At 41.9% G+C, this 15,536-nt stretch overlaps 3 protein-coding genes across 3 annotated transcripts; all 3 read left to right on the top strand.

Moving 5' to 3' along the window:
• Positions 1-8: 8 nt before the first annotated feature.
• On the top strand, positions 9-725 carry LOC125444175 (olfactory receptor 12-like; the record flags this gene model as incomplete). The annotated part of the gene is made up of 1 exon (XM_048516610.1): positions 9-725. A coding segment is annotated over one exon (717 nt), but the record flags the coding sequence as incomplete, so codon positions are not given.
• Positions 726-4,861: 4,136 nt separating this feature from the next.
• Positions 4,862-5,812, top strand: LOC125444174 (olfactory receptor 12-like). The gene has a single exon (XM_048516609.1). The coding sequence runs from the start codon at positions 4,862-4,864 to the stop codon at positions 5,810-5,812; it is 951 nt and encodes a 316-aa protein (XP_048372566.1).
• Positions 5,813-10,561: 4,749 nt separating this feature from the next.
• Positions 10,562-11,494, top strand: LOC125444909 (olfactory receptor 12-like). The gene has a single exon (XM_048517662.1). The coding sequence runs from the start codon at positions 10,562-10,564 to the stop codon at positions 11,492-11,494; it is 933 nt and encodes a 310-aa protein (XP_048373619.1).
• The last annotated feature ends 4,042 nt before the right edge of the window (positions 11,495-15,536 follow it).

Raw genomic sequence — 15,536 nt, 5'->3', positions numbered from 1 at the left:
GCTACTCCTCAGTCATCACTCCCAAAGCCATGCTGAACTTTGCAACTAGGAATAAGGACATTTCCTACAATGGATGTGCCGTTCAAATGTTCTTCTTCTCTCTCTTTGGGACGACTGAGTGTTTCTTTTTGGCTGCCATGGCGTACGACAGGTTCAGGGCCATCTGCAATCCTCTGCTTTACCATGCTACCATGTCCAAAAAGATCTGTGCCCTTCTGGTGGCTGTTTCATACTTCTTTGGCTTTCTAAATTGTTGCACACAGACAGGCTTCACTTTCAGTTTGCCTTATTGCCAGTCAAGTGAGGTCAACCAATTCTTTTGCGATGTCCCAGCTGTGATGCAGGCCTCTTATGCAGACACTTTTGTCAATCAAATTGTACTCCTTGCAATGTGTGGGTTGATCATAGTTGTGACAGCGGCAATTGTCCTCATCTCCTACGGCTATATTGTTGCTACCATCCTGCGCATACCATCTGTTCAAGGGAGACACAAGGCCTTCTCAACGTGTACTTCTCATATCCTGGCTGTAACCTTGTTCTATGGGACAGCCTTCTTTATGTATGGCCAACCTGGGGCCATGGCTTCTCCTAACCAAGGCAAAATAGTATCTGTCTTTTACACCATTGTCATTCCAATGCTGAACCCACTAATATACAGCCTGAGGAACAAAGAAGTCAAAGATGCCTTAGGAAGACAACTAAAAAAGATGCATTTTTTCCAGTAGTTCTGCTCAGCGTACAAAAGGAGTGTACATGTTTGTCAGCTTTATTCTAGCCATAGGTTTGGAATGGATCCAGCCAGCTTTTCTACTCAACCTTGCCCAGCTCTCCTCTTTACTACAATCATTGTCCTACCTGGCTTTTTGCATGCAGGTCCCATGATCCACAGAATCACCTTTTTAGGTGGTCAAAAGATGACCTCTCCTCTTTTTTACACCAGCATAAAAGCTGGTTGGAGCCAGCCCGTGGTATTTCAAATGGTTCCATTTGTACTGCAGTACATACAAAACACAACCAGACTTAAAAACAACAACACTGTTTTTGTGTCTTGTATTTGTGACTCGAGATGCCATTAAACTTCCTGTTTGGTATGTTCCTTCTTTCGTGTGTGTGTGTGTGTGTGTGTGTGTGTGTGTGTGTGGTGTGCTCTCTAGTCAAAGCTGACTTATGGTAACCCCGTAGGATTTCCAAGGCAAGAGGCATTCAGATTTTTTTTTTTTTGCTATTGCTGGCCTCTTCATCATGTTGAAAAGAGTATAACAGAGGAAGTTTTCCACTGCTAGGCCCTTTCTGAACATGCAAAATAAGGCACTTTCAATCCACTTTCAATACACTTTGCAGTTGAATTTTACTGTGCAGAATAGCAAAAGCCACTTGCAAACAATTGTGAAAGTGGATTGAAAGTGCCTTACTCTGCATATGCCGAAGGGGCCCTAGAGTTACAGCGAGCAATGCTCACGGCTCTAAGTAGGATTCAAGGAAATATATGTTAACTGAAACAATGCTAATATCACAATATATTTACTGTAAATACAGTTCCTTGACTAGAATGCAGAAAAAGAAAAGAACCATAGAAAAATTGCTGAGAAATGAGCATCCACCCTCTGTCCCCACTAGGAATCTGCAGATGAGTGTCTTCATAAAGGCCCCTTCCGCACGTGCAGAATAGTGCACTTTCAATCCACTTTCAATGTATTTTGCAGTGCAGAATAGCAAAATCCACTTGCAAACAATTATGAAAGTGGATTGAAAGTGCATTATTCTGCATGTGCAGAAGGGGCCAAAGTGAATGCTGGTTCTTTTGCACAGCTTTACACGCATGGTCACATTCTCTCATACACAGAGAGAAGAGACAGCATATTTTCAAGACTCCACCCACCCTCCAAACTCCCCATGAAAAAGACTAAACCCAAAAGCCTGCCAAGCCCAACTTGGCCAAAAATAGGTACCATGACTTCACTCCAGGCTATAAAGGCAAACCTACCTGGTTTGTGTAGGCTTTCCCCCAGTTTGGGTTTCTCCTCAGAACTATTCAACAACCACAAGAATTAACAAAGGGAATAACTAAGTATGAAAAGAAATACTGTGAGAGTGGAAAAAAATATTGAACCTGGAGGGCAGGGGACAGGATTGGGAGGGGGGCATTTCAGACTCTTACAGAAAGCTCAAAGTGAGAACACTAAGCTCCATAACTGCAAAATCCTCTACCCGTGAAAAACTTCCAGGGGATCTAGTCAACTGTCAAGAACTTTCTCAGCATTATAGTTTACAATGTGCCAGGTGATGACTACTTTATAATCACACCTCAGATAAACTTCATTGGCAACAATACCACCCATGTCCAAAGGCATCCAGTTCTAGGAACTATGGGATGGATCCTACCATCTTTCTGCTTTATCCTAGCCATTTCTTGTTTTTACTACATTCCCATTCTGTTTGTCTTTTGTCCATACGGGTCCCTTGATACGCTGCATAACCTTTTTAAGGGTGGTCAAAGTATCCTCTGTTGCTTTTCTTTCACAAATGGAAAAATGGTGGATCTAACCCTTTACCACCAGGGCCTATTTTGCCTACTTCTATTGTTTCCTTGGCTGAGCAGAAAACATATCAAATTCAGTGCAAATTGTAACATTTGGTTGTGTAGTGGTGGTGGTGGTGAGGAATCAATTCAATTATGGTGACCAAAAAGTTTGACATATTTTGAACCTTGGAGGTGAAAAAGAAACATGGCAGAAAATTGTTTTCTTTAAGAGCTATTATGACTTCAAAGCTGGTGTCTCTCCAGAGACTGTAAGAGCTCCTTTGAGAATGAGTAGCTTTTACAAATGCATAGACCAGGCAAAGAATATTTCCACAATGCACTTGTATCCATGGTAAGAGCAGATTAACTTTATTTGGGGGAACTACACAACCTTACAATTTCATTTTTTCCTAGGGTCTACTATTGTTGATGAGAGTCTTCTGAACAAGATAATTGCTGAATTGAGTTGGGTCATCCTGGAACAGCATTTTCTAACAGAAGACACATTGGGACTCTAGATCTTCATTTTTTCTGGAAGGGCAGATCCAGTACAAGTTAATATGAGTGAGGTCACAATATAAAAGATATACTGTGTGAAAGGACCAACTGGCTCTATTGCTGTAATAGTCAGTAAATGAACAGAATTGAATCTCATCTCATTTTAAACTAATTTCCTCCTCTGGATCAAGTCAAAATTTAGTGACTAAAGTTACAACTGCGGAGGGTTATTTTTAAAAACAGTTCACAGCCAGTGTAGGGTTATGTAAAAAATTATTCTGCAAGCCACGAAACCTGCAAAGAATCTGTATTCTGATGTCAGAATACAGGAGAAAGAGCCTAACCCCCCCCCCCCACTCAAACATTAAAATCTCTGGTGGTCAGTTTCCTTCACAGCTGGTGCCTGACATTTTGTGCTGCGGGGTTTCTCCATATGCACAGGTATTTGGTGAAGGTTACCCTGTACATTTGCTCTGCAGGCTCCGATCCTGGGTGTGTTTTCAGCCTGAAAAAAACATGGTTGTACTCTGTTCGTCTTGCCAATTCTGGAAATATATGGTTTTCCCTTTATTTTTTCAATGAGCTACCTTCAAAGCTACTCAGAAGCAATTAAAAAATCAGCTGTGATTTTAAAATCATATCCACATGTCTTTGAAGACAGATCATCAAAAAATTTTTTTAAGGGGGGAAACTATATATTGATGGATTCGGCAGGATAAACTAAATACAACCATGTCCTGGGCTGAAAAGGTGCCCAGGGTCAAAGCCTGCAGAGCAGATGTCCCAGGAAAACCTTAAGCAAAAAACTGCAGGCATAGAGAATCCCTGCAGCACCACAAAATGTTGGGCGCTAATGGCAGATGAAACTGACAAGAAGCTTTAATGGTTGGTGGAGAAACTAAGATGTCTCCTCAACTCTTGAACTCTGCTCAGCTAGAAGGGACCATTTGCAGATGACTTGGCAGGGGGGGGGGAGTTGGTAGTTTTGCATTCTCAAAGCAAGATGACTCGAGCAGAAATATGACATTTTGAGGATGACTTGGGGGAAGAACTATGTCGAGTTGCTCCTCCAGAAGCCATTTTTTTCCCTTTCCTTAGGATGTCTTATTTGTGCTGTGCAGAAGGGACCATAGAGCTATTAAAAAAAAAACTAGATTTATTTTTAGCATAGCTTTTTAAAAATGTTGTCTGAAGTATCATTTTTTTCTGTGCTCCACAGACACACAGAATGGTGTGCTGTTTAGTATGACATTCTTATACTATTTCAAAGTGGCAATAGTGGTTCAGGAACCACATGTGGCTCTTCTAAGTAGTATACCCTAGTTTGGAACCTGCCCAATGTTTGAGGAAAGTGGGCAAAGTCCTCAGGCTGTGGGGTTTGTGGTTGAAAAGTGATTATGACCTCAAAACATCTGCAGCCAAATGAACAGGTAAGCTAAAGCCCCCCTTCCCCCGAGTTTCAGGTCAAGATGAAAAGGTGGCTCTTTTGACTGATGGTAACTCCAAATATGCTTTTGTGTGAACCATGCAGTGAGAATCACAGATCTAAAGTATCCTTTCCATCACTTCTTTTCAGTAATCTTAGCAATGATCAAAATTGCAATTAATTAAATTTCAACTTTGCCTTTTTCACTTTTTCAGCTCCATCGTATTTCTGACAACAGAATTTCACTACCCCCTGTACTTCTAATCCAAGATGATATCAGACTGGCTAGCAAGGTTATCTTCTTCACCTTTGACATATGATGCTTTGTGGATGGCCTCCTCAAGCTCTCATGAAATATGTTTGCTAACAAGATAATTGTGAAAGTATCATTCTCCCCACCCCTTTTGTTAAGAGTAATGGAAAACCACACTGTGGTCACTGAATTCATCTTGGTGGGATTTAAGGGACAGCCTGAAGTGCAGTTAGTTCTGTTTGTTCTCTTCTTGATAATGTACATCATTACTCTGATGGGTAACACAGCCATGATTCTTGTAATTACTGCAGACACCAAACTTCATACCCCTATGTATTTCTTCCTGAAGAACTTATCTTTCTTGGATATTTGCTATTCCTCAGTCCTCACTCCCAAGGCTATGCTGAGCTTTGCGACGGGGAACAAGATCATTTCCTACAACGGGTGTGCAACCCAGATGTTCTTCTTTTGTCTTTTTGGGACCACTGAGGCTTTCTTTCTGGCTGTGATGGCATACGATCGGTTCATTGCTGTCTGCAACCCACTGCTTTATCATGTTGTTATGTCGAAGAAGACACGTCATCTCCTAGTAGCTGTATCGTATTTCTTTGGTTTTGTCAATTGCTGCACCCAGACTGGCTTTACATTTACTTTGTCCTTTTGTGCACCTGCTGAAATAAACCACTTCTTTTGTGATGTCCCTGTTGTCATGAAGGCCTCCTGTTCAGCTACTTTTGTGAATGAAATTGTGCTGCTAGTGTTGTGTGGGTTAATCAGTGTGGTCACAGGGATAATTGTTCTCATATCTTATGCTTACATTGTTTCCACCATCTTACGCATACCATCAGGCAGCAGTAGACACAAAGCTTTCTCAACCTGTACCTCCCATCTGATGGCAGTAAGCTTGTTCTTTGGGACAGTCTTTTTTATGTATGCCCAACCTGGAGCCATTGACTCTCCCAATCAGGGGAAAGTAGTGTCAATCTTTTACACAATTGTCATCCCAATGTTGAATCCCATCATCTACAGCCTAAGGAATGTGGAAGTGAAAGAGGCTGTAATCAGACAATTCGGAAAGAAAATTACTGTCCTATTGAAATTTCTATTCAAATGATTCAATTAATTCTTAAATGTTTTGTGGCTATCATATTGAAAATTTGATGGATCTACAGTTGGCCTGCTAAATCCAACTGAAGTTAATAGGATACTCTATCATTAATGGTTGTAAATGTGATCAGGATTGCAGGCAATGTGATATACGTGCTGTATGTATCTGTATATGTATATTGTACTCAACACTGGGTTAATACACTTCTAACCAAATCATGCAGTGTAGCATTTTAATGTTAGCTTTTCTGTTGCTTGCAAAATTCTATTCATGTGTCCTGCATATTTCCATTGGACTAAAAAAATCATGTATTTAATTGAATCCATGTGATCAGAACTTGCTTGCGTTGTCTTTCTGTGAACAGAAAGGAACTCATATCATATGAATTCCAGGATGTAATGTCATTGTTAATCAAATGTATGTGTGTCCTCCAGAGAGGATAAGTGGGAACTTCTGAAACTTATGGACGGGAGAAGGATTCCAGTTCTTCCCCTTCTGCAGTACTACCATCCACACTCACCTTTCCAGTTCCATGCATTTGAGTGTATGGTACCCATTGGGTGGACCACAGGAGTTCTGAGTGTCATTGATATAGCAGTAGAATTTTGAGAAAAAAAATTATTTTATTTATTGTTATTGTATATTTATATTTATACCCTGTCCAACAGGGCTCAGAGCAGTGAACAGCAATTTAAAAATTCAGATTAAAACACCAATAAAACACCAATCAAGCATTAAAAACTGAAAGATGGTGCTAAAAAACTCACGCCACAACTATACCCATGGGAGGCCAGTGATGATAATGGTCAAGCCGGCTGGCTAGTTGGAAATGCCTGGTGGAAATGTTCCATCATACAGGCCCTGCGGAACTCATTCTGGTCCTACGGGACCCTGATCTCACCATGTAGTAGCCAGGGTTGAAAATGCCCTGGCCCTTTTGGAAGCCAGCTGGACCACCCTTGGGCCAGGGATCTCCAGTAGGTTTCCCTCTGATGAGTGGAGGGACCTGGTGGGGCAGTATGGGGATGGCAGTCCCGTAGATATGCAAACCCAAGACTGCTCACAGCCTTAAATGTCAACATTAACACTTTGAACATGATCCGGTACTCGATCGGCAGCCAATGGAGTTGGCATGGGACCAGAATAATCTGGGCTCCACTTTACGCCCCTGAAAGGAGCCTGGCTGCCACATGTTGAACAAGCTTTAATTTCTGGATCATGGACAAAGGAAGGCCAGTGTATAGTGAGTTACAATAATTCAGTCTGGAGGTGACCATTGCATGGATTACTGTAGCTAGGTCGGAACTGGAGAGGTACAGAGCCAGTTGCCATGCCTGATGCAGATGGTGAAAAAAGCAGTCTTGGTGGCCTTGGCTTACGAATGATGAGGTCAAATGCAAGACCTCGCCGTCTAGCATAGGCAGGGAAAAGTCCACAAAACCTTTGCTGCACTCACTTTTCCCACCGCTTGCCCTCACTCTTCCAGTTCCATGCATTTAGGGTATAGGGTAGCCATTGGGTGGACCATTGGGGTTCTGTGTCATTGATATAGCTATAGAGATGGCATTCTGAGGAAAAATATTTATATTGTATTGTCGAAGGCTTTCACGGCTGGAATCACTTGGGTGCTGTGTGGTTTCCGGGCTGTATGGCCGTGTTCTAGCAGCATTCTCTCCTGACGTTTCGCCTGCATCTGTGGCTGGCATCTTCAGAGGATCTGATGTTGGGAAAGCAAGTGGAGTATACATATCTGTTGGAGTGACCAGGGTGGGTGCAGAAACATTGTCTGTGAGTAACAAAGAAGGCAACCAGGTCAATAGTTGAGGGCATCTGAATAGAAGTATGAGTAACAATGAAGACTATAGCATGGGAGTAACACTGGAGATAGCAAGGTCACTGGTGGGAGCATCTGAATAGAAGTATCCTGGCCTTTGTTTCTTTTGTCTATGGTCATCCTGTGTTTGTGTGGAGCTGGTTAGACACAATATTTATATTTCCACCACCTGAACTCACTTTTCCAGTTCCATGAATTAAGAGGGTAGGGTAGTCTTTGGGTGAGCTGTTGGGGAGTTGAGTGGCATTGATGTAGCAGTAAAGATAGCATTCTGAGAAAAAAAATAAGTGACACATTTGTTATAAGTATAGCTTTTTAAATAGAAGGTAGAAATGTTTTAAATGTTTAAATGTAAATGTTAAGAAGATTTACGAATTGAGAGAGGATTGAGGATATTTCAAATTTTACACAAATCGTAAAGTTTGGTTGCATTAGGGGAGGGGGGGGGATCAAATCAATTATGATGACCAAAATGTACGATGCATTTTGAACCTCAGAGGAGAAAAAGAAACACAGAAAAAATTATTCTCCAATACAAATACTTTTATTGTCATACAAAAAATAGGTTCAAATTGATATGCATTAAAACTACAAGGTTAAGAAGAAGGGGGAAATCAATAAATTAACTGTTCAGCGAATTCCAGGTTTTTAATAGGCCTTCATTTTTAGTATCAATAACAGAAATTTAGCAACAGACTCAGTAAGTACTGAGTCTTTGATTGACAGAAGAAAGGAAAGTTGCTTCTTTTTGTTTAAAGATGTTTTGGCTTGTATTGTTGGGGGTAATTAATTTCTCTCACAGCTGCCAATCAAAAAGTAGGTGGGAAATAGAGTCAGGCATTTCCCATCCAAAGGACCAGAGTCCGTTAGGGTAAGGAACATGGAGGAATTTTCCAGAGAGGACAATGGGAAAGAGACCAGTCTAGCCAAAATCAAAGCACGTCTATGAGAAGGAAAGTCAATTGCAGATAAATAAGATAAAGTAGTACTATGGTTAAACTTCAGGAGCTATTACATCTTGAAAACTGGTGTTTGTCCAGAGATTGATTGATCTCCTTTGAGAATGGGTAGCTTTTACAAATGCCTAGGCCAGGCAAAGAATATTTCCAAAGCACATGTGTATCCATGGTAAGAGCAGATTAACTTTATTGAGGAAACTGGACAACTTCACAATTTCCTTCCCCACCCCACCCCCTGAGAACTACTGATGTCGATTAGAGTCTTCAAAACAAGGTAATGCAGTGTACACTGAATTGGGTGGGGCATCCTTGAACTGCATTTTATTGCAGAAGACTCATTTGGAGTCCAGATCTTCAGTTTTACAGGAAGGGCAGATTCATTTTAAAGTCAATATGGTTGAGGTCACAATGTAAAAGATGTACTGAGTGAAAGGACCAACTGGCTCTCTTACACTAACAGTCAGTAAATGACTGAACTGAATCTCATCAGCCTTGCACTGTTTTATGAAAGGCTGCAACTGGGAGCCAAACAGAGCTGTTCATGTAGTAGACACAGTTTGTTGTAATAACTTTCCTCCTGCAAAACTGTGATGAGTTATTGTAGAAATAGGACAACTGAGAAGAGATTAAGGAAATTTCAAATGATATTTTTGCCTCGGTGGTTTCCTCCACTGGATCAAGACACAATTTAGTGCCTAAGGTTACAGCTATGGATTAAAAAAACATACATGCTATTTGTGATTATCACAATTTGTTCTTTTTAGACTGTTGTGATAAGTTATTCTAGTAAAGGTACTAGCAGGAGGTCACACAGTGTTCCTTGGAACTATCTTTTCTTTATGAGGGTAAATTACAGCAAAACTCCCATTGCGAAGTCATGGAGGTGTGTCCTGCTTTCTTCTCATGAAGTGCAGAGCCTTCCTCTAGCACAACTAGCTTTCTTTGAAAAAGATAAGCTCTTCACCAGAGGCAGATTTTACATGTAGCTAAGTGAAGGAGTAGGAGAAAACATTATGGCTTGGATTCAACCTTTACTGTTAAGCTCGTCCAGTTTTCCTCCTTGTAGCAGTGCCCAAACCATGTGGGCTTTTGTCTGTACAGATTCTGTGATTCCCAGCATAGCCCTTTTGGCGTCCAAGAGGACTCTTCTTCCTTTTCTCACAAAAAAAAAATCCAAAACAAAACAGGTATGTTCCACCTCTGTTGCATGTATTGTGAAACATCACTGAATCGGAGCAAATCTAAATGAAAGCCAGCATGGTGTAGTAATTAAGAGCAGGTGGACTCTAATCTGGATTCCCCATTCTTCCACAGGAGTGGTTGACTCTTATCTGGGGAACCAGATTGGTTTTCCAACTTCTAAATTCCTGCTGGGTTATCTTCAGCTAGTCACAGTTTGTTCACAACTCAGTCAGCCCCACCTTTCTTACAAAGTGTTGTTGTGAGGAGAGAAAGGGGAAAGAGTTTGTAAGCTGCCTTGAGTCTCCTTACAGAAGAGAAATGCAAGGCATTAATCCAAACTCTTCTGCTGGTGTTCTAAATTCACATAGGGAAAGTGTCACTGAATGGTAATCATCAAACTTCGACCAACTGCCCAAGAGAAAATAGCAGTAAATTAGATCTCTTTTTTGCAAAAAAAAAAGATAGCTTTCTGAATGTCTTTAGTTAATGAGGGTGGACATATTACTAAATTTTTATTTCAAATTTGGACATTTTTGATCTGCTAAAATCGCCAGTCATCTTAGCTATGATTATAATTTCAATTAATTACATTTCAACATTGCCTTTTTTCACTTTTTCAGCTCCATCATATTTCTGACAACAGAATTTCACTACCCCCTGTACTTCTAAACCAAGATGATATCAGACTGGCTATCAGGCCGATTCAAGCTCTCGTGAAATATGTCTGCTAACAAGTTAATTGTAAAAGTATAATTCTCCCCACCCCCTTTGCTTAGAGTAATGGAAAACCACACTGTGGTCACTGAATTCATCTTGGTAGGGTTTAAGGGGAAGCCAGAGATGCAATCAATTTTGTTTGTTCTCTTCTTGCTAATGTACATTATTACTCTGATGGGTAACACAGCCATGATTCTTGTAATCAGTGCAGACCCCAAACTTCACACCCCTATGTATTTCTTCCTGAAGAACTTATCTTTCTTGGATATTTGCTATTCCTCGGTCATCACTCCCAAGGCTATGCTGAGCTTTGCGACTGGGAATAAAATCATTTCCTACAACGGGTGTGCAACCCAGATGTTCTTTTTCTCTCTTTTTGGAACTACTGAGGCTTTCTTTTTGGCTGTGATGGCATACGATCGGTTCATTGCTGTCTGCAACCCGCTGCTTTATCATGTTGTTATGTCGAAGAAGACACGTCATCTCCTAGTAGCTGTATCGTATTTCTTTGGTTTTGTCAATTGCTGCACCCAGACTGGCTTTACGTTCTCTCTGTCTTTTTGTGCACCTGCTGAAATAAACCACTTCTTTTGTGATGTCCCTGCTGTCATGAAGGCCTCCTGTTCACCTACTTTTGTGAATGAAATTGTGCTGCTAGTGGTGTGTGGGTTAATCATTGTAACCACAGGGATAATTGTCCTTGTATCTTATGCTTACATTGTTGCCACCATCTTACACATACCTTCAGGTAGTGGTAGACTCAAAGCTTTCTCAACCTGTACTTCCCATCTGATGGCAGTAAGCTTGTTCTTTGGGACAGTCTTTTTTATGTATGCTCAACCTGGAGCCATTGCCTCTCTAAATCAGGGAAAAATAGTGTCAGTTTTTTACACAGTTGTCATCCCAATGTTGAATCCCATCATCTACAGCCTAAGGAACGTGGAAGTGAAAGAGGCTGTAATCAGACAATTCAGAAAGAAACTATTTTCCTATTGAAATTGCTGTTCAAATGATTTAAGTAGTTCTTAAATGTTTTGTGGCTATCTTATTAAAATTTGATGGACTCCACAGTTTGGCTGCTAAATCCAACTGAAGTTAATAGGATACTCTATCATTAATGGTTGTAAATGTGATCAGGACTGCAGCCACTGTGATACACATGCTCTATGCGTATGTATATATATTGTGCTCAACACTGGGTTAATACACTTCTAACCAAATCATGCAGTGTAGCATTTTAATGTTAGCTTCTCTGTTGCTTGCAAAGTTCTATTCATGGGTCCTGCATATCTCCATTGGACTAAAACACACACACATGTATTTAATTTAATCCATGTGATCAGAACTTGCTTGCGTTGTCTTTCTGTGAACAGAAAGGAACTCACATCATATGAATTCCAGGATGTAATGTCATTGTTAATCAAATGTACATGTGTCCTCTAGAAAGTATAAGTGGGAACTTCTGAAACATAGGTCAATTCCGTGTTATCGACCTAAATTCGAGCTGCGTTCGACCTAAGTGCTCCGCACAACCACTGGGATTGATGTGGTTTTGTACCGGCTTTTCCCCATGTAACGGTCAAATTTCCGACTCCAGTTGGGAACTACTACTTTTTCAGGGAACCACGCTCGAACTCAGCTCGATTCCAGTAAAGTGCAGAATCTCTGGTGCCAGGAGTCCCCCATTCAGCCAATCACAGCTGAGTGTTTCGGGCATGCGTACAGCTGGCCAATCAAAAAACGCCACCTTCGTCCCTCCATTTCTGTGGCAGTTTTTTAATAACATGTGTGGGGATAGACGGAACATGGCCATAGAACAGTAGCCAATTGGAACAGAGTCACAAAGAGGCACAGGATGATTCCTCCCTCTGAGCTGGGATCAAGCTGGTTGCAGTGGGGAACAACAATGGCTTCGACCTTGTTTAGTACCCTTCTCAGGGAACTGGGTCGAACCTATGTTACTCGTGTGCGGAATCGCCCATAAAGAGGGGAGAAGGATTCCAGTTCTTCCCCTTTTGCAGTACTACCGTCCACACTCACCTTTCCAGTTCCATGCATGTAAGGTGTATGGTAGCCATTGGGTAGACCACTGGAGTTCTGAGTGACATTGGTATAGCAGTAGAGATAACATTCTGAGGAAAAAAAATATTTATTTTATTTATTTTTATTTTATATTTATACTACCCCTCCCTTCCCAACAGGGCTCAGGGCAGCAAACAGCAATAAAAATTTCAAATTGAAACAACAATGAAATATCCATCAAGCATTAAAACAAATGAAAGATGGTGCTTAAAAAACCTACCCCACAAATATACCCATGGGAGGTCAGTGATAAGGTCATGGATGATAACGGTCAAGCTGGCTGGCTAGATGGATCTGCCTGGTGGAAAAGCTCCATTTTACAGGTCCTGTGGAACTCATTCAGGTCCTGCAGGGCCCTGATCTCACTGGGGAGCTTATTCCGTCAGGTAGGAGCCAGGGCTGAAAAAGCCCTGACCCTTGTGGAAGCCAGCCAGACCTCCCTTGGGCCTGGGATTTCCCTGCAATGTTGGAGGGACCTGGTTGGGCAGTATGGGGAGAGGCGGTTCTGTAAGTATTCAGGTCCAAGACTGCTCACAGCTTTAAATATCAACTCTAACACTTTAAACATGGTCTGGTACTCGATCAGCAGCCAATGAAGTTGGCACAGGACCAGAGTAATCGGGTTTCCAAAAGGAGCCTGGCTGCTGCATGTTGAATAACCTTTAATTTCCTTATCATGGTCACAGGAAGGTCAATGTATAGTGAGTTACAATAGTCCAGTCTGGAGGTGACCGTTGCATGGACTACTGTGGCTGGGTCAGAACTGGAGAGGTACAGAGCCAGTTGCAGTGCCTGATTAAGATGGTAAAAAGCATCCTTGGTGGTCTTGGCAATCTGGGCCTCCAGCAACAAGAACGAGTCCAACGTTACCCCCAGGCTTTTGATTGATGAGGCCAAATGCAACACCTCACTGTCTAGCGTACGCAGGCAGAAGTCAACCAGCCTCTCCCCCCAACCCACCCACAGAACGTCTGTCTGCACTATCTTTTCCTACTGTCTGCACTCACTTTTCTAATTCCATTCATTTAGGGTGTGGGATGGCCATGGGGCAGACCATTGGGGTTATGAGTGGCATTGATATAGCAGTAGAGATAGCATTCTGAGAAAGATATACATTAAATGACTTATGTTTGGTATAAGTATAGCTTTATAAGTAGAAGGTAGAAATGTTTTAAATGCTTAAATGTAAATATTTAGGAAGATTTGGGGATTGAGAGAATGTAAGGTCTATACTTTGTTGCCTACATTGGGAAATTATGTTTAAAAAGGGATCTTTTTGGGGGCAGGGGGAGTGGCCAAAGGATCCTTTTCTACTTTTCTTTCACCAGTGTAAAAGCTGCTGCATCTTATTCTGTACCAAACAGTCCCATATCACATAGTGCTATAGTTTCTGTGGCCGAGACAAAGGATATTTCAAATTTAACACAAATCATAAAGTTGGGTTGCATGGTGGGGGGAGGAAATCAAATCAATAATGACCAAAATGTATGATGCATTTTGAACCTTGGAGGAGAAAAAGAAACACAGCAGGAAATTTTTCTCAAATACAAATATTTTTGCTGCCTGAGGGAAGTAGCTGATATCCTCCCACCTTTTGAGAGAAATTGAAAATACAACAAACACCGGCAAATGGGGAGGTGGGGAGGCCGGGCTCTGGCCTAAATAGGTTGCCCAGCCCCGCCTCCCCAGGTGACGTCAGGGTGCCCAGCGTCACTGCTTGGCGCCCTGAGGATTGCCAGGCCCGCGCTGCCAGCAAGCCGAAGCCCCGCGAACCCGGAGGAGCTCGCGAGGCTGTGGGGAGGAGGCAGCTTAAGGAGGCTGTCCCTTTCCCACCAGCAATGGCCGCTGCGGTAAGTCACGGCTGCTCTTTATTGTCATACAAAAAACAGGTTCAAATTGATATACATTAAAACTACAAGGTTAAAAAGGGGGGGGGATGAAATCAATAAATTAACTGTTCAGCCAATTCCAAGTCTTAACAGCCCTTCATTTTTGGTATCAATAAGAGAAATTTAGCAATAGGGTCCGTAAGTACTGAGTCTTTGTCTGACAGAAGAAAGGAAAGTTGCTTCTTTTTGTTTAAAGATGTTTTGGCTTGTATTGTTGGGGGTAATTCATTTCTCTCACAGGTCATCATAAAGCTGCCAATCAAAAAGTAGGTGGGAAATAGACTCAGGCATTTCCCATCCAAAGGAGCAGAGTCCTTTAGGGTAAGGAACATGGAGGAATTTTCCAGAGAGGACAATGGGAAAGAGATCAGTCTAGCCAATATCAAAGCACGTCTATGAGAAGGAGAGTCAAGGGCAGATAAATAAGATAAAATAGTAGTACTATGGTTAAACTTCAGGAGCTATTACATCTTGAAAACTGGTGTTTCTCCAGAGATTGTATGATCTCCTTTGAGAATGGGTAGCTTTTACAAATGCATAGGCCAAGCAAAGAATATTTTCACAGCACATGTGTATATCCACGGTGAGAGCAGATTAACTTTATCGAGGGAACGGCACAACTTTACAATGTCTTTTTCTTCCCCACCCCCTAAGAACGACTGTTGTTGATCAGAGTTTTTCCAAGGTAATACAGTATATACTGAATGGGGTGGGGCATCCTTGAAATGCATTTCATTAGAGAAGACACATTTGGAGTCTAAATCTTCAGTTTTACAGGGAGGGCAGATTCTGTTTAAAATTAATATGGGGTCATATTCACAATATAAAAGATGCACTGAGGCCGTTTCTGCACGGCCAAAAGCAGCGACGCGATGACGTCGCAAATTGCGACGCCTCCGAAAAAAAGCGTTCGCACAGACAGGCGGAACTGCGGGCGTCCGCAGCCCCGCAGATAAATGTCGGTTCGCACGGAAGCGCTGCGAAAGCGGCGTCTCGCTACGCTCCGTTGCGGCTGCGCACTCGCGAAGGCGCGCCAGGGCGACGTCACGCCCGCGCAGCAGCGCGAT

The sequence above is a fragment of the Sphaerodactylus townsendi genome, linkage group LG15 (genome assembly GCF_021028975.2).
Source record: "Sphaerodactylus townsendi isolate TG3544 linkage group LG15, MPM_Stown_v2.3, whole genome shotgun sequence".
Classification (NCBI taxonomy): domain Eukaryota; kingdom Metazoa; phylum Chordata; class Lepidosauria; order Squamata; family Sphaerodactylidae; genus Sphaerodactylus; species Sphaerodactylus townsendi.
This window is presented reverse-complemented; position numbering and strand designations above follow the sequence as displayed.

Excerpts from the sequence above, each read along its gene's own strand:
- LOC125444174 (XM_048516609.1), top strand. The coding sequence starts at position 4,862 with ATGGAAAACCACACTGTGGTCACTGAATTCATCTTGGTGGGATTTAAG.
- LOC125444909 (XM_048517662.1), top strand. The coding sequence starts at position 10,562 with ATGGAAAACCACACTGTGGTCACTGAATTCATCTTGGTAGGGTTTAAG.